We start from the raw sequence: 19,092 nt of genomic DNA, 5'->3' as shown, positions 1-19,092 counted from the left end.
ACATTTTATTATTTTTTATTATGTATACATATTTACTAAGTAGGACATCTTACAAAGGTATTATGTGCATGTCCTACCCACTTACACTCCATTCAAGATGGCATATGGTACAGTATAGTGGATATATTTTGCAGTTACTGGTACTTTTTGGGCTGACAGTACCAACACAAGCATCCAAGTGATGAAAATTATAGTTTTGGCACTGGACTCCTTAGGTAGTAGTAGAATGGGCTGGTGAGATGCCTGGCTTTCTCACAAGCTCCTACATGCTATAATTGATACAGATGTGAAGTGTATTTAATTATCCCAATGATGTGCAGTGTATTTAATTATCCCATTGCGGATTCAGCTGATACTATCACAGCAAATCCGCATCCCTAGATACGCATGGTGATAAATCGACTCCTAAGCCCCTAGAGGTAATGGGTCTGTGTTGTGAAGTCACCAGAGATTTTGTGGTCTGCATTGTTAAATCACTAGACATACAGTAAGAGGTCTGTATTATCTTGTTACTGTATGTGAACAATTAAATAGAGCATTGTTGTAAGCGCACTATTCAGATAGTTCTAGCTATAACTCAGTGTAAAAGCTGCATGGATGGGCATTATTATTTATAGAAACTCAGCACTTTCATAGAGGCTTAAATTCAACAAACTAACAATGTATTTTCTGGAAATAATTATAAAGCATTCACAGCAGTATGTACAAATAAAGCTAAATATATTTAAAATGCTACCAACACATTCAATATATGAAACGTATATTTATTTATATCAAGCTGTACAAGTCTACAAGGCATCTTTATTAAAGCAAAGGTATTTAATTTGTTTACAAAATGCATAAATAAAATCCTTTACAGAGATGTGCAATTCAGAATGTCTAACCTAGACTTTGATAATTCAGGAATTCTATTAATCAGGACTATTAAAATATCCGAACACTAAATATAGGATAATGTATGCCTTACGGGGAATTATAAGGATATAAGAAATCAGGTTTCCTGTGATTATATAAAGGCTTGAGGGTGCAAGCTGAGTGCTTTTATACATTCCACAGAGATGCAACGTGACTTTTTAGTATCCATTAAAATTTACAGTAGTTAGTGCTTTATGTCTAATAATACACAAGTTTATATATTGAATTCTGAAGGCCTCAATCCTGTGACAAGCTACAGTATGTCTATGTTCGGGTTTGAATGGGTGTACAGAGATGTGCTTGTTTTATAGATAGTCATTTCTAGGCTGTCATATTTGTGAAAGCTAATCCATTATGCTGGTCGGTGTAATATAAACTTGCAGTGTGCCCAAAATTTCATTTTAACATTCCTTAGAGCAGCACAAATTCTAAACCCAATAATAAATCTATTTGCCTATTTACATATTACTCTGTTGTTATAAGCAATCTTAAAGGATAAAACATTAAGACAGACAAATGTGAAAAAGCAATCTTTGAAGCTCTCACTGACTAACCCTGTAAATCACAGCTCTTCCAATAGACAATCATTTTTTTCTGTTTGCACCATCTTGCTCTTCAGTAAAGATCTATATTTTATCTGTTAGAAAATATCAGCTGTGCCATAACCTGCTGTACTCCCTCTCGACAAATGTATAGATGATTACCTGTATGTGATTGGCTGATTGGCTTGGAAGAAACCTATATATGGTTAGGGTCTGCAGTCTCTTGTGCGTGTCAAGAGTGCAAGTCTGTGAATATTTGCAATTTATTATTATTATTATTATTATTATTATTATCTCCTTCTATGACAATCCATCCACTACGAGACCTCTTAAAAAAAAAGACATTGAGTTTGTCATAATTGTTCTCTGTAAACTGAGGGATCTGGAAATGATAAGGTTTAAAAATCAAGCTCACTTGTAAAATCTATTGATGAACAATGCAATTCTTCAAAGTTGTGTAACCATTAGATTTTCATGCTTATTTCTAAATGACACCCTTCAGAACTTGATTTATTAACTCTTCCACCATTATTTCGAATGGTCATGATTTGTTCTGTTGGAAGATTGATGACCCCCTGAAACATCACATGTGTCTGATTAATGAAATCAGCAAGCTATAACCTATTGGAAGCAGAGAAACAATGCATACTGTAGGTATTGTTCAGGTAATGCTGAATATATTTCAAGTAGAGCATTATCACCAAGCAAACTCTTAGAGAATAAAAAATAAATTAAAAAAAAGCATATCTTGCTGTGTGTTTGACCATGTTGTGTTCCTAACCTCTGTTGTGTTGGCAGAACACACTTGTCACCATGGAGACAGATAAATGCCATGCTATGCCTAAAGTTTCTTCTGAGAGATTCTCTGAAGTCAGTGCTCCACAATGAATGTGGAAAACTTGATGTAATTCTAATAAAGTGCTTGTCTAAATGAGCTTATTTATGAATACAGGACAATAGGGCTAGTGAGCTATTGCAACATGGTACTGCCAAGGTGCAAGTTACTCCATATTTTTTTATTATTATTTGCCCCAGCTTTGAATTAGCACCTTCCTCTTTAGTCAATATGATATATTCATTATCGCACCTTAGAAGAGGTACAGAAAACTTGCAATGTTGGTGAATCTAGATAACATGTAGATCATGTATTTCCTCACTACATTCCTTTCTGCAGTGTACATGTCAGAGTTCCCACAGACTGCACAGTATATTATTTAAAATAAATAAGGTATACAGATTCAGTCCCCCACATCCAAAATTACAAAATATGGAATATTAGGAAATACAGATTTTTTTTCTAGCACTGCTGAGAGTGAAACTTTTGCATACTGATGGTTCAATGTACACAAACGTTATTTCATGCACAAAATGAGTAAAAACATTGTATAAAATATTGTATAAAATTATCTTCAGGCTGTGTGTATATTTAACCTTACAGTAGGTCCCAAACCCAAGATAACTCATCATTATGGTATTTAAATATTAAAAAATACTGAAACATACTTCTGGTCCCAAACATTTTGGATATGGGAGACCCAACCTGTATTTTGTTTTGGCTAAAGCTGTGCTTGCTACAAATGTATTGCTATTGTAGTTTAGTCATATCGAACGCCTATTAAATAGTAATACACATACTACATGGTTGCATTTCATTTAGTTGTAATACAACATAATCTTCATAGTTACATGCGTGCAGCTAAACTAATTGTGATTTCGCTGTGCAGAAAGTATGTTCCATGTGTCTAGTTTTAAATACAGTACCTGATTTTTTTCCTGTCTACAACCATATTGCCATGTGGTCTGCTATAAACAGTCGGGTGTATTTATCACAGCTTTGAGAGAGGTAAACTGGGGAGAGATAAAGTACTAACCAATCAGCTTCTGCCATGTTACAGGATTTGTTTGAAAAAATATCAGTTAGGAGCTTATTGGTTGGAACTTACTCTCTCTCCTTCCTTGATAAGTATCCCCCACAGTGTTCCTGATTCAGATGTGGTTGGAGGTAGGCCCTAATGTACAAAGTACCGATGTTTGGTACTTTGTGCATGCGCAGGAAACGTTCTGTTTGTGCGTGAACGAGTCCTGAAACACATGATGTAGGAATGGCACCAGACTGTTAGTGATTGACAATCTGATGCTGTTTGGGAGTGGGGAGGGGGCGGCAAAGGGCTCCATTTGTAGAAATGGAGGCGTGTCGCCACCATTTAGCGGAAGGCTGTTGCACTGTTGTTGCACGTTTCCTGGCCTCTGCGACCGGTCGGCTTGCACGTCCCCATAGGTCCCACAAGCTGCCTGATGGTGGCAAGGAAGATCTGATACTGCATCCTTGGATGCAGTTTGCATCAATAATGTAGCAGAAGTCTTGACGCCTCCTACTGCATTACCATATTAGAGCTATCGCTGCTGCTTCTATGTAAGCTGCAGTGATAGCAACTCCAACCACATCGGAATCAGGCCCAGTGTGTAGGGTTACCACCTCATCCCTTTAATTCTGGACACATATTAATTACACAGGTTTTGTGGCTGATTAAAACCAGGTGAAATGGAGTCTTGAAGTCAGCCAGCCACAGAACCTGTGTAATTAATGTGTCCAGAATTAAGGGGATGAGGAGGTAACCCTACCAGTGTGTGTTATAATTCTGATAGCACCATCATTTTTAGTCTTACTTCATACATAGTATTGTACAACAAACAGATAGATTGCATGTAATGAAAGCAGTTACAAACATATAAATATATATATAATACATATATATGTGTATACACACACACACACACACACACACACACACACACACACACACACACACACACACACACACACACACCCTCAGTAATGAAAACAGGCAGAAAATGAGTCTGGCTTCGGTAGATCAGATCTTCTCTGCAGAAGATAGGTGTCTTCTCAGGTGTGTGATAAAGTCATCTTGTGACTGTGCCAGAGCTTGGTCTGTTACAGACTGGGGTATCCAGCCCTAGTAATATAAAAAGTAAGACATGAATATTAAGCAGTTTCTCTTTACTGTGTACTTTATGAAATGATAGTGAAAAAAGTAACATTTAAAAAAAAAACAACTAAAATTAATATGTAATGTGACTTTTTTTGAGTAAAGTTAATTGCATGTAAAGCTATGACTTATATGAGACTTACAGGATGCAAGCAATTCTACTTGGATCACCTACTGTAGATGCTACTAGTTGGCTTGTATCATGATGTGAACCTTGTCAGTGTGCTGTATTTGCCAAATTATGCCTTTTTCACTACTGTGCACTTAGGAACCTGGGTGCACGACTTCTGGCTGAAGGAGCTAAACAGGGGTGGAGGGATCCGGCCTTCTTTGCAACCCGGAGCCTCCTTCCATTAGGAGGAAGCAGGGTGCAGGAACAAATGCCACTGAAGATGGGCAAAGGTTCCCGGAGTCAAACTTTGAAACTGTAGTATTTCCGAGCGTGATGATTTTAGTTCCTCATAGTGTATGGGGACCGTGGCCATTTTAGGACTGAAAGGTAACCAGGAGGTAGCTGTGATATCTTCTACATTACATTTATAATGAATGGCTCTGACAAAGTACGTGAAAATGGTAGCTTGCACCTACTTTTGTAGAAATTAGGGGATGTGGAATGGAGCCCATATTCTCCACCAAACCCAATATTATTTTTTGCACTGATGGACAACTGCTGAATTTGTACTCTCTCTAATCTGCATACTACAATGTAATTAGGCAGGAAATTCTCGAACTAAAGGAAGGAGAAAAATAAGCTTCTCTCAAACAAATAGTAAACATGTAATCAGGAAATGTTAATTCATGGAGATGGTTACATAGGGTACATAAACTTTAAGCAAATTAGAGACACTGCTCCTTGGAATTAGAAATGGCTAAAAATTGGGAACAATTGCATACCCAGTTCTGCATTCCTAGTTCTTCCGCCATATGAAGTTATTGTAGAATTATTAGACCTTTAAGAGATACATAAAAGCTTGAAAATAATAAACTCACCTTGAAATCCAAGCTCAGAAGCCAGGTGAATTTGGTTTTTGTATTATCACCATCAAGGGGGCTCAGAACAATACAAGTGAGACCAGATTCAGCTCTGCAGAGAGATTGTAACATGTTAGTTTACTTCATTGTCTACAAACTTTAAAACAATTTGACAATTTTCCAGAACAACAGATTTTAGTGTCTGAACCAACTCCCATTATTCCTATATGATTTTCTGAGAGTTGGGACTGAGAGGGGTACCAATAGCAAAATCATTACATCCAGATAAATAAATAATATAATACAGGTTGAGTATCCCATATCCAAATATTTCGAAATACGGAATATTCCGAAATACGGACTTTTTTGAGTGAGAGTGAGATAGTGAAACCTTTGTTTTTTGATGGCTCAATGTACACAAACTTTGTTTAATACACAAAGTTATTAAAACTATTGTATTAAATGACCTTTAGGCTGTGTGTATAAGGTGTATATGAAACATAAATGAATTGTGTGAATGTACACACACTTTGTTCAGTGCACAAAGTTACAAAAAATATTGGCTAAAATTACCTTCCGGCTATGTGTATAAGGTGTATATGTAACAAAAATGCATTCTGTGCTCAGATTTAGGTCCTATCACCATGATATCTCATTATGGTATGCAATTATTCCAAAATACGGAAAAATCCGATATCCAAAATACCTCTGGTCCCAAGCATTTTGGATAAGGGATACTCAACCTGTACTAAAATACTGTATCACAGTAGACAAAGCAAACACATACATATTACCAGTAACAATTCACAATAGAAATAATGGGGGGAATTCAATTGGCACAGGAAAAAAAAAAAAACCTTCTCCTCCAGCGTTGGAACCCAGTCCTCTGCAGCATAATGGATGTATAATGGATGTGTGTTAGTGTCTGTCTGTGAGTGTGTGCATGAGTGTATGTGAGTGTGTGCATGAGTGTATGTGAGTGTATGTGTGACCCCTCCGTGAAGTGTCATCCCTCCCAGAGGCAGCAGCTAAGAGAACTACATCTCCCAACAGCCATTGAGCCTCCCAGCATTCCCCGTAAAATCTCAGCAGCCTCTTCCCCGGTGGATGCCGTGGATAAACTGGACAGCATAGGTATCGGAAGCACGCATACCCTTTGGAATCCAAAATTGGGTGCGAGGTTTACAAGAATTTTTACCTTGCTCAACCTAGTGCCCAACTGAATTTAGCCCAATGTGTCATATTGACCAAACTGACAATTTTCATCAGTATGATATCAGTATATTGCGTGTGCGTGTGTATAGCATAACATGTCACACATAGGGAAGCAAGCATTATGGGGCCCCATCTCCAGACAATGCTCGTCAAAGGAAGTAATAAATAAGACAAACAACACCAGTTTCTGTCCTTTAAACACTTATTTAACAGTACACTTGTTTGTAGTCTCTTTAGCACAGATGGGTATCCCATCAGAAGATCGACATTAACCATGTTGAAATTCATAATTTCTGCACCACAATGTCAACATGGTACAAACTATCGACAGGCATCATGTCAACATCCTCTGAATGTAGACATGCTCAAACATGTAATGGTACCATGGGGAAAGTATATTCTTCTGGGATTTTCATTTATTTTTCCATAGAAAATGGCCATGGGATCAAACATTATCTATAATAATAATAAAAATAATAATAATAATAGTGATGATAATAATAATAATAATATACCGTAGGAATTAAATAAGTAATTCTTTGTAAAACCAATGCAGCACAAAACCATAAACCACCTCCAGTCTTCACAATTTCAACTCACATATGAGCTCTAATTTACGGACTCAGTAGACACGGGAACAGCTGATGTATTCTTGACGTTCATGTACTGAGTTGTACAAGAAGCTCTAGACAGCAGCTGTTCCCATTTAGGTTTTTGCATGTTAACTTGGTGACAGTTTGTCGTTGGCTGTCTCCAAATCAACTCAATAGTAACTTAGTAAGTGGCTTTTAAAATGCATTAAATCACCAGATTCATCAGGTTCTCAAATTGTATTTTATTTAAAGCAACACTATAATCTAACCGCAACTGTTAATTATCTGTATTACATTTTTTTGGTCTAAAACACATTTAGTAATATTTGTTATGATGATCCATTTTAGAATTTTGTTCCATCAGCTTTCTTTAGCCTACTGTTGCTGTTGTACTTATCAATGATCATAAAGTAGCCAAGCCAGTATCTAAAGTATCCCCAAAAATTGCAATGTATTACAAGGGGCTTTCTCAGTACAGTACGCACACAGGGCTTAATTCAAGGTTGATTGCAAAACAACATGTTTTACTCTAATGGGCAAAATCCTGTGTAGTGCAGGTGGGGCAGATATAACATGTGCAGAGAGAGTTAGATTTGGGTGGGGCTGTGTTCAAACTGAAATCTAAATTGCAGTGTAAAAATAAAGCAGTCAGTATTTACACTGCACAGAAACAATATAACCCACACAAATCTAACTCTCTCTGCACATGTTATATCTGCCACACCTGCAGTGCACATGGTTTTGGTCAGATGACGTGAATCGCACTTTTGCATCAAGGTGGCCCCACCCCTGTCTTACAATGCTGGTGATCTCGCCATTTTTTAGCGGTGGTGGGTCACGATTATCTGCTCGTGCAGTCACACACCTAAGGGGTCATTCAGACCTGATCGCACGCTAGGATTTTTCACTGCGCTGCGATCAGGTCAGAACTGCGCATGCGTATGCACCGCAATGCGCAGGCACGTCATACAGGTGCAAGCGGATCGTTGCTGGGCTATGGATTGTACGAAGAATCCATTTGCACAGCCGATCGCAAGGAGATTGACAGAAAGAAGGCATTTGTGGGTGTCATCTGACCGTTTTCTGGGAGTGTTTGGAAAAACGCAAGCATGTCCAAGCGTTTGCAGGCCGGGTTTCTGACGTCAATTACGGACCTGGACAGGCTGAAGTGATCACAGCGGCTGAGTAAGTCCTGGGCAACTCAGAAACTGTACAAAACTTTTTTGTACCACTCGGCTGCACATGCGTTCGCACACTTGCAAAGCAAAAATACACTACCCTATGGGTGGCGACTATCTGCTCGCAGCAGTGCAAAAAAAACCCCTAGCGAGCGATCAGGTCTGAATTAGACCCCTTGTTCGTTTCCCTAATCTTCATCACTTTCCCCGACCACGCCCCTTCCCACATTGCACAACACCCCCTGCTATGCCCCCAGCCAGAATGTTGACAAGTATGCATTAAGTAATTTCTTTATTGACTCTTGCCGAGGTACCAGTATTATAAGTTTACTTGCATGTGCCTATCTATAATCCGTGCACACCGGCTCCAGGGGTGTCCACGATGTACACACTGCACCCATTGCTTTTACTTACTTCTATGCCAATGACTGTCTAATCAGGGAAATGGGGTGTGCCCCATAGTCTCAAAGACCTGTGCATGTGCATTATATACCTCCCAACATGACTCTCTCCAGGAGGGACAGAATGCTCTGCTCCTGGACTTCCCTCTTAATTTATGATTGCCATCACCTGTGGTGAAACACCTTTCTTATCCTTTAACCTGTTCAACACAGGTGCTGGCAATCATACAGTAAGAGAGAAGTCCAGAAGCAGAGCATTGTGTCCCTCCTGGAGAGGGTCATATTAGGAGGTATGGCATTAGAGATATCCCTGGGAAAATGGCACATAACTCATAACTCAGCAAGTCTTGGGAATCTCATATATCAGCAGTCTTGAAGAAAGGTATGTACCTTATTACTCCTTTTTGTGGGGGCATTAACTGAGAATGGGTCGCGGTTCCAATAAGATATAGAGATGATCCTTTCCTGCAGCAATGTCGTACACTGACAAAGTCTCTCTGGCTCACTATATTTACAGGAATCTGTGCAGTCACTTCTCTAGTCAGTAGAGTATTTCTGCCAATTCTCTGAAGGATCTGTAGGAAATAGAATGTTCAGGGGGTTATTTACACTTATAAGCCCATGCAAATCCTTGAATCCATTGCAGTGATCAAATATTCAATGAACAGTTGAAATGCACAGGTGTTCTAAGCAGAGAGGAAACAGTCCTATTGTGGGCTGAATCAGCTCATGCAGCCTATGAATTGCTTAGGAAGCAATGCATTACTGTATTGCCTCAGTAAGGGTTATTTATGACACACAAAAGTACAGACCCTGCAAAAATGCTCTTTTTTTAAAATATACCTGAAATTGCATCTTTTTTCATGGTGAACAACATGAGTTTGCTGGCCAGTATACATACATACCTCCCAACATGACCCTCTTCAGGAGGGACACAATGCTCTGGTTCTGGACTTCCCTCTTAATGTATGATTGCCAGCACCTGTGTTGAACAGGTTAATGGATAAGAAAGATGTTTCACCACAGATGATGGCAAGCATAGATTAAAAGGGAAGTGCAGGAGCAGAGCATTCTGTCTCTCCTGGAGAGGGTCATGTTGGGAGGTATGAGTATAGCAGCATGGGTGGGCATGGAAATGTTTGCATAAATAAAGGGGATTAGGGTAGATTGAGGGCACTCTTTGCGGAGGAAATCTGTTCTTATCATCAATATTGTTTTGTGAGTTTAGAGTATTTACAATAGCTAAAAGAGTATATAGGGTGTATTTACTGGAGGGCTTCATGCTTTGTGGGCACCTGGACTTTGTGGGCACTCAAACTACTACTGCAGGAAGGCTTGAATAGGCCATGTGCCAAAGTGGGATGTCACGCTATACTTTTACTTGGATGCATTTTGTTCCTTACGGTTGTACTTTTGCAGGATAACAGAATTATAAATGTGCTCATGTAATAAAAATATTGTATAATTTAGCTTCTGCCCAATTGGAACTTACATTTTAAATTCCCTATCCCACAAACAAGCACCAGGGTCCATTTTTGTCACTAGTCAATTAACCAACCAGTACTGTACTGTATGTTTCTGAAGAGTGGGAGAACCAGCAATTAAAAGAATTCGTTTGTTAAAGATGTGCGCAGTTAAAAACAAGATATGCAGCTGGATGGTGGTATATAGAATAGGAGTTCATCCAACTCCTAAAACAAATATTGGTAAAGAGATACTATATACTAATCCATGCACCCTCCAGTTTACACATGTAAAAAAATTAATTACACCACAGTGATGAAATCACAAGTGAATGAACCACGTAAAACACACAAGAATGATTAAAAATACTAAGCTTAAAGCTTTCAATGGAGTCTGCTTTCCAAGTAGTCCAAGGTTTGTAGCAGGCATACAGTATCCTTTTAGAAGGGAACCTGAAACAATAAATGTGCTGCCCCCACACAAGCTTGCACATGGAGGGATGAGCACAGATAATAATAATAATAATAATAATAATAGTGCAGCAGTCTTTTAAAAGACGCATAGTTTTAATACAAGTTGCACTTACAAGACAAACAATAAAAATGGCATATCAGCATCCTTAAGATGGCAGACACAGCAACGCTTCATATATACCACAGAGTCCCACTGAAGTTCAGCGTGGTGGCAGTCAGAGCAGGTCCGGAATCTGCAGCTGTATCCAGGGATCGTAATCAGTGTCCATGAATGTCCAAAAAAGAATGTGACAATACCACACTCTTAACGCGTTTCGGACCACGCCGGGTCCTTCATCAGAAGTGACACTTCTGATAAAGGACCAGGCGTGGTCCGAAACGCTATTATTATTATCTGTGCTCATCCCTCCAAGCTTGTGTGGGGGCAGCACATTTATTGTTTCAGGTTCCCTTCTAAAAGGATATTATATGCCTGCTACAAACCTTGGATTACTTGGAAAGCAGACTCCATTGAAAGCTTGAAACTTAGCATTTTTAATTACTCTTGTGTGTTTCACGTGGTTCATTCACTTGTGATTTCATCACTGTGGTGTAATTAATTTTTTTACATGTGTAAACTGCAGGGCACATGGATTAGTAGTATATAGTATCTCTTTACCAGAACCAGCAATTACGAGGTAATTGCAAGCACTGGGAGTTCATACACACTCCAAACAGATCGGACCCTGCTCAAATTCAAACCCATGGAACCAGAGCTGCAAGGCAGAAATGTGAACCAAAGTGTCATCATGCTGTACGAATATAATATAGGCAGACCACAAAATTTCCCACTGTTATTAATAACTTCAGAAAACTAGCTGAGCTGAGCAGTATTATATGAGAAAAATATATATTTGAATGAAAAAAAAAAAAAGAAAAACTTCTCCCAAAATATTAGTATGTTGGAATTTAAAGGTACATTCCACTGATTCCACTAAGAGCTGGTTGATTGCTCAGGGGCAGTTTCATGGAAGGTGAAGTGGTTAAGTGTCTTTATATACTCTGTGAAGTAGTGATCTGTACACATAAAGAACCATTGCAGGTCTGACCTTTTTGTGAAAAAGAACTTTTACTGATGTCAGTAGTACATAGTGAAGTTGTAGTCTGTATTTTCATGAAGTTATGTTGACCCCTAAAAAAATGGCTGCCTCCATTCTGTCTAGGTGAAAAGTGATCTGCAGATCTTTTTACTGCAACTGGCTTATGAATCCACAGATACACAGGCTTTAGAATTCAGAATTGCATATATCCTCCCCCTGGTGGCAAAGCAGAGGAATTATTACCTTATTACCTGCACTTTACTGATGCTCGGGTTCCATTGATCCATTTGTTCCAGTTTTTCAAAGAGCTGAGTGTAGATGTGTTCCGGTGGTGAGTCTATTATGGCTTCAGCACGAAATACTTTTCCTATCTTTGGGAATGTTTTGCTAAGAATCCAGTCACCATTCTTCTGCAGAAAATAAGGATCTTTGTATTAATAGTCTGCTTGTCTGTGGACAGTCTAGTGACATGACATTACTGGGTAGATATTATAATAACCAATCATCTTACATTATTTGTAAGCCAAAACCTGCCATAAAAGAACATTTCTAATTTCAGTAGCTCATATTGCATCGGGATTTTGTGCCCTGTGTAGCCTTATATGTGGCATCAATTATAATATTATAATATACAGTTTGTGGAAGACCATCTTCATTGTTATCAATTATCCCTATTTTATCCAAGTACATTATACTACAGTTATGTACAGTAAACATAGTATTATAAGGGTTTAAGGCATCAAAAAGGTGTTCATTTGCTGTACACTTACCTGGTGTGTTTCAGGTTGCCAGCCCTCCTGTTGGAGCATTGCCAGTGCTATATGAAATGTGTCCTCAGCTTGAGTGACATAAAACAGCTCTCTACTGGAAAGCATTGCAGTCTCTGTAAGGTCAGGAACTGTACTAATTCCTATAAAAACACAGGGAAATGTAGATAGATTTGCTGTATGGCAGTCGTCTAGCCTGCAGTAATAATTATGCCTCTTGCATATTAAATGTAATACGTTTGGGGGAACACCGAGATGGAAAGGCACTATGGACTCAGGGGTAGATTTATTAAGCCTGGTGAAGTGATAAACTGGAAGGTGATAAAGCACCAGCCAATCAGCTCCTATGTTACAGGCTGGGTTTGAAAAATGACAGGAGCTGACTGGCTGGAGCGTTATCACCTTCGACTTTATCACTTCACCAGGCTTAATAAATCTGCCCCTCAATATGCTAGGCAATGGCTGCAAATCTAATAGCACTTGTTATATATGGTTTTGGGCACTGTACAAAGGACACAGAGATTTTGGGAGAGTTAAGCAGTGGTAACCTCATTGATAACTGCAATAAAATGGGTAAAACTGTAAAGTTAGGTTAAAAAACTAGCACCCATATTTATAAAGCCTTGGAAAGTGATACATTGTATGGTGATAAAGTACCAACCAATCAGCTCCTGTCATTTTTCAAACGCAGCCTTTAACATGGCAGTTAGGAGCTGAGTGGCTGGTACTTTATCACCGTGCAATATATCGCTCTCCAAGGCTTGATAAATGGGCCCCTATGTTTGTTTACTTTTGGAGAGAATTTATGACTTAATATTAATATAATATTAATATATCAAAAGTTAATACAAAGAAATGTTTAACAAACATTTTGTACTAAGATTCTTATATAGGATATGGGGCAATCCAAAATAAACAGAATGGTTCTTTACTATAAGGGTAACAAGGCAGTGTAAACATATAAGGTGGTGATGACAAGTTCATTAACAGAATATAAAAATGGATTTGATGCCTTTCTTACAAAAAAGCTATAATTAGTAGAGGACATTATGGAATAATATCTATTAGTCATACCTCCCAACATGACCCATTCCAGGTAGGATAAAATGCACTGATCCTGGAGTTCTGTCTTAATTTATGAACTACAGTAGATACTTGATAAGAAAGATGTTTAAACACAGGTGATGGAAATAAGAGCGGTGTTTCAAGTTTTTCAACACAGGTGATGGCAATCATAAATTAAGAGGGAAGTACAGAAGCAGAGCATTGTGTCTCTCCTGGAATGGGTTATGTCAAAAGATATGTACTGCCACTGAGGGGCGAGGGAACAGGTATTAATTACCCGGGCCCAAGCCTGATGAAGGAGCCCAGTGGGGGTCTGCTCTGTCGCCACCCTCCTACCTCCTACCTCTCAACAGCAGCTTCTTTCCCCAGCCAGCACACAGGTGGGCACAGAGAGGATGTTGCACTCGGTGCCTTTGTGATTTTTTCCCCCCACATATTTGTATAAGGGAGCATGCCCCCCCCCCCCGAAAGGTACTTGGGCCTGCCAAAGCTCTCTATGCCTCTGGAGATATGCAGTGTATTGCCATATTTCAGGAAGGACTTATTCCCTCTGTGCTGCATTCTGCTATTAGGTATGACATAAAATATAGAAGAATTCTAAGAAAAGAACAATAGCAGAATTCGAGAAGGAACAGATATGGTGATGGGAATCCTAGGCAGAACACTTAAGGACAAGTTCTGCTGAAGAAACATGAACATTTCTGTGAGGCAAAGGAGGTTCATGAAGTACAGTATGTCTTGTTGCCTACCGCTGCTGCAACTTAAGCATCATGGTATTCAGTTTTACTCAACAGAAAAAAAATCATTTTGGTTAATAGGTTCTAAAAGTCTTAAAATTTAAGACGTATACAAGTCCTACATTTAAAACGCAATCATTAAGACCAGTCATTTAATGCTGTTTGGAGTGACTTACCTAATTTCATACATATGATTCTCTGCAGGGTATGTGGAAAGTTTGGCAAATAACTGTGAGCCTTTTTTAAAATAAAGTTTGACATCTCTTTTCCAAACGCATCAACAGCAGGACGTTGTAGACCTACAAATAAATGATATTTCATTGAAAAGCATTGAGTAAAAAGAAAACAAGTTCTATGTTTAAGAGTATTATGTGAAAAATATTGAAGTCAACAAAATTCAACATGCTGTGTTAGTACTTATAGAAAAAAAATGTAATTTTTATCTAAAAACCTTTTTGATTTTTTTTTCATTCTCCACCCTAAAGTGTTACAATTTTCCTCAAAATATAAAAACTAATAATAATAATAATATGTTCCTTGTTATTGCTAGATCATTGAGGTGACAGGCTGGCAGCAAATGAGGGACAAATGGAAAGGTAAAAAAAATTGCAAAAAGTTATAATTTCTTTAAAAAGATGGCTAAAATCTGTAAAAAAAAAAAAATCATAAAATAAAGTTAATTTATATTGACTTGTCAACTATGAAATAATTAACCTGTCCCTGTCCATGGTACTGACCAGGGTGATTGGACTTCATAAGGTTAATTTATTCCATCATAATTTATTTGCCTTATTACCGCAAAAGGTCAGGGTTACAGAGGGGACACCATTTTTGTCCAACTAGAAAACCACAAAAGTCTGAAATTACTATACTCGCCCTCAGTGTAACATTAAAGTAAATGGGGAAAACGGTTTTCCTGTTACCATGACGATTCTGTTCTCAAGAAAGTGTTGTTAATAATGCATGTACATGTTTATTTTTGTGAGTAGCCCTTTAAGCACTATATGGTGATTAGTGGGGAAGTATGAATTATTCTAAAAAGGACAAGTGGGGATGTTGACCATATCAACCAATAAGATTCTACCTAGCGTTTTAAAGAATATACAAGATAAATGATAGCTAGAAGCTGATTAGTTGCTATGAACAACTTTTCCACTGGTCCTTTATAAAAACTTTGATATATTTATCCCTTAGTTATTAATACTGGTGAGTTTAAATATGTCGATATGAGTTCTGATAATTTTGTACAGTTTAATTAGATAACCATCCCTTCACACTCTAGGATCTAGAAAGAGATTAAGTACAGCACGTACAAACAACTCATAGCTGTATAGTCTTCATGTGGCAGCTCGTTCAATAGCAGGCAGCATATATTTTATAGTGAGCAACTGAGTTTCCTGGTAAGTAACATTGATATGCATTCCAAACTGTAGCTAAGAAACATTGCAATAATGCTTAAGCTACTCATGGAGAACTACAAGTACCTGCATTTCATGCCAGCTTCTGGACATGCTGGTACACGTGGCTCTCCTGCTTCTGGTAATATACATAATGCTTAACCTCACTTTGTATGAAATTATTACTGAAATGTGATTTACTAATTATTCTTTCTTCAACTCTCTACATATAACTGGCATTTCTTACTGCAGGCTGACAGTCTATCTATATAATAGTATATCTATATACCAGCCTATATAACTTTAGCAGTATCATCATTCTACAAATATAAATAAATACAAAATAATGTCATATATTTCTAGGTAATACCTAAACAAAAATATTTAACACCAGGTATTATCACATTCTAAGAAATGACAATAATATTATTAGCACTATTTCTGTCTTGTAGGAGTGCTAGGCCGAGATATCTGTAAGCACAGAGAGTACAAAAACAAAAATAATCTAAAATGTAAATAAATGTCATGTTTCTGCAAAGAGAGACGATTTTACTGTACCCGTCAGTTTCCGGAGATGCTGGTGGGAGATGCCACAGCACAGTTTGAGTGTTGCAGGAAGCATAGTTTTATGGGATGTGCAGTCCGGCCTTCTTTGCTGGAGAGGCTGTGCACACTGCAGTGTCCCTATCTTTATAGTTATCCTGAAGGACAGCACCTGATGATAGTCAGCAAGCTTCCAGATTGGAAAAGCGAATGGAGAGAGTCCAAGGACGGAGAAAGCCCAAAGGGAGGGGAGAAGCGCAGAGAGAAAACTAATCAGTTGCTAGTTCACAAGCCAAACATGCTTCATCTTTACTGTACACATCTGCATGCAAGAGCAGAGATTTACATGGGTTACTTCCTGGAGACCTTGAATGAGTGATCCAAATGTCTTCACCTAAATATCCTCTTAGAGGAAGATGATGTGGGAAGATTTAAAATGCAGTTTAAATTTTTCATTAAAACTAAAATCATGAATAAAATGTAGCGATCAAAGGTACCATGTCAGTAGTTTCCCCTATGTAAATTTAGTTTTACACTCACCAATAACATGCAGCTAATTTCCATGTTACTCATGGCTAATACTGCAATCCGGGGCGGATTCAGCGTGGATCGCTACTGAGACTGAAATTGCGAATGTCTCGAAACTGCTACTGCTAAAAATTGAACGTGATGAGCCACCCTGAACTGACAATAGATGCTCACCGAGCGATCGCAACTCTGCATATCCATTTGCAGAACTGCATACACAGAAACTGAGTTCCATTGTCAGTTGCGGTTGACCCATACCTACGCAGAATAATGCAGATGCAATCGCACTGGCTCCATGTTTTTATTTGCAGCTGACGTCCGATATATTCCCTGAAAATGGCACGATACACCTGTATTTTCCCAACCACTCCCCACAAATACAATGTTGCCTTCCACAGATGGTCGCTTCTTGTCAATCAAATTGTGATCGCATATCACTGAGCCTGCAAATGCATGGCAATCGTAATGCGGCCTTCACGCACACGCAATGCGTTCACAGTGCATGCACAGTCTGGTGATAATCGTCTGATCTGCGTTTTTGCAATTTAGCGATCCATGCTGAATGAGGGCCACTGGTGTGAAAATTGAATTCCTATGTAGCAATAAGTTCTGCAGGCACATACTGTACAGATTCACCTCGAAGTATAGCTGTAGCAAAACAAGGGAAAAAAAACTTGCTATGTGTGGGCTACAATGAGAATCTAGATACTGCTTTGTGTTATACACCGGTTTTGGGAGGTCATTCCGAGTTGTTCACTCGCTAGCAGTTTTTAGCCGTCGTGCAAACGCTAAGCCGCCTCCTCTGGGAGTGTATTTTAGCTTAGTAGAAGTGCGAACGAAAGGATCGCAGAGCGGCTACAATAAAAAATTGTGCAGTTTCAGAGTAGCTCCAGACCTACTCCTAGCTTGCGATGACTTCAGACTGTTCAGTTCCGGATTTGACGTCACAAACACGCCCTGCGTACTCCCAACCACGCCTGCGTTTTTCCTGGCAGCGTTTTTTCGAACACTCCCTGACACCCAGAAACGCCCACTTCATGTCAATCACTCTGCTGCCAGCAGTGCGACTGAAAAGCTTTGCTAGACCTTGTGTAAAACTGCATTGGCCATTGTGAAAGTACGTCGCGCATGCACAGAAGTGCCGGTTTTTACTTCATCGCTGCGCAGCGAACATTTTCAGCTAGCGATCAACTCGGAATGACCCTCTTTGTCATGAGAAGTAAAACAAATGTAATTGTGATCTACAGCAATTAGATTCGTTCTTCAGTTTTAAGTGTTCCCCACCTCCCCACAATAACATGTAAACCAATCATAAACTCAGATTTCATCACTACAACTATACAGGTTCTTCTCATACTCAAACTAGAACTGTGCTCTCCTACAATCCAAGTTACTGACAGGTCCAGCAGTTTTACTCTTTACTTGTTGCTGGCAGCTCAGTGAGAGTCACCCACCGTTGCCACCCATTTTGCTTTTTATACAGCTCAGAAGCGCACTAAATGGAAGAAATGACTCCAGAACAGTCCTGTCCACTGAGTATGGTACAATCCCAGTGTTCCAAATGAGCAGACAGTGAAATATGTTGTGGTACAGTGCAACTCCAGTCTTCCTGTTCTCAAGGGAGGCTTCATGCCTTACCTTAAGATGGTCATAGAGATCACTACAGAGCATGTGCAGTGCCATCTTCCTATATATTTTGTTAGAGCATCACAGTAGAAGACACATATCTTTTTCTTACCTCCAGAAAGACTTGGGAACATGCTGTGTGTGTATAGAAGTACTTCTGGTATAAAGTATGGTTCTGTCTGCTGGGCCCAGGAAAAATATCAACAACATTAGAATGTGCTGTGAACATAAACTGAGACAGAGATGATATACCGCCTAGAGTTATATTGGGTCCAGCTGTGGTATTTTGTTATGTTAGACTAGTCAGAGACAAAGCCTTCATGCCCATACATCTATATTAGATATGCAGTCTGAATGGTGTAAATAATGTCAACATTCAAAATATCAAAAGCAGAAAGTAGACATTGAAAATACCAACATGGTTAAGATGTTATCATCACTAATTTCACACCAGCAGTCCACATTGTAAATGCTGACAGTGTCATAGGGTCAAAATTTCCATTAGGGTTCTATACAGGTTAGCGTTAGTGTTATGATTACCATTAGGGTTAAGGATAAATTACGCAAAAAAACACTGTCGATATTTCAG

General features: G+C 38.8%; 1 protein-coding gene across 1 annotated transcript; it reads right to left on the bottom strand.

Annotated features, from left to right (window-relative positions):
• On the bottom strand, positions 1–16,455 carry LOC135055127 (steroidogenic acute regulatory protein, mitochondrial-like). The gene is made up of 7 exons (XM_063958807.1): positions 16,365–16,455; positions 14,586–14,708; positions 12,611–12,750; positions 12,092–12,250; positions 9,215–9,399; positions 5,456–5,549; positions 1–4,432 (listed from the first exon to the last, which is right to left on the bottom strand). Exons 1-7 carry the CDS (start codon positions 16,426–16,428, stop codon positions 4,331–4,333), a joined length of 867 nt encoding a protein of 288 aa, XP_063814877.1. The 5' UTR covers positions 16,429–16,455; the 3' UTR covers positions 1–4,330.
• Between the last annotated feature and the right edge of the window lie 2,637 nt (positions 16,456–19,092).

This window comes from Pseudophryne corroboree, chromosome 3, assembly GCF_028390025.1.
Source record: "Pseudophryne corroboree isolate aPseCor3 chromosome 3, aPseCor3.hap2, whole genome shotgun sequence".
NCBI classification, from domain to species: Eukaryota; Metazoa; Chordata; class Amphibia; order Anura; family Myobatrachidae; genus Pseudophryne; species Pseudophryne corroboree.
This window is presented reverse-complemented; position numbering and strand designations above follow the sequence as displayed.

What these genes read in the sequence shown, in the direction of transcription:
- LOC135055127 (XM_063958807.1), bottom strand. Translation starts at nt 16,428, where the DNA reads ATGCTTCCTGCAACACTCAAACTGTGCTGTGGCATCTCCCACCAGCAT. An exon ending in GCATCTCCGGAAACTGACGG is followed by an intron (nt 14,709 to 16,364) that starts GTACAGTAAAAT and finishes ATTTATTTGTAG; the next exon opens with GTCTACAACGTCCTGCTGTT. An exon ending in CCACAAAAAGGAGTAATAAG is followed by an intron (nt 5,550 to 9,214) that starts GTACATACCTTT and finishes ATCTCTCTGCAG; the next exon opens with AGCTGAATCTGGTCTCACTT.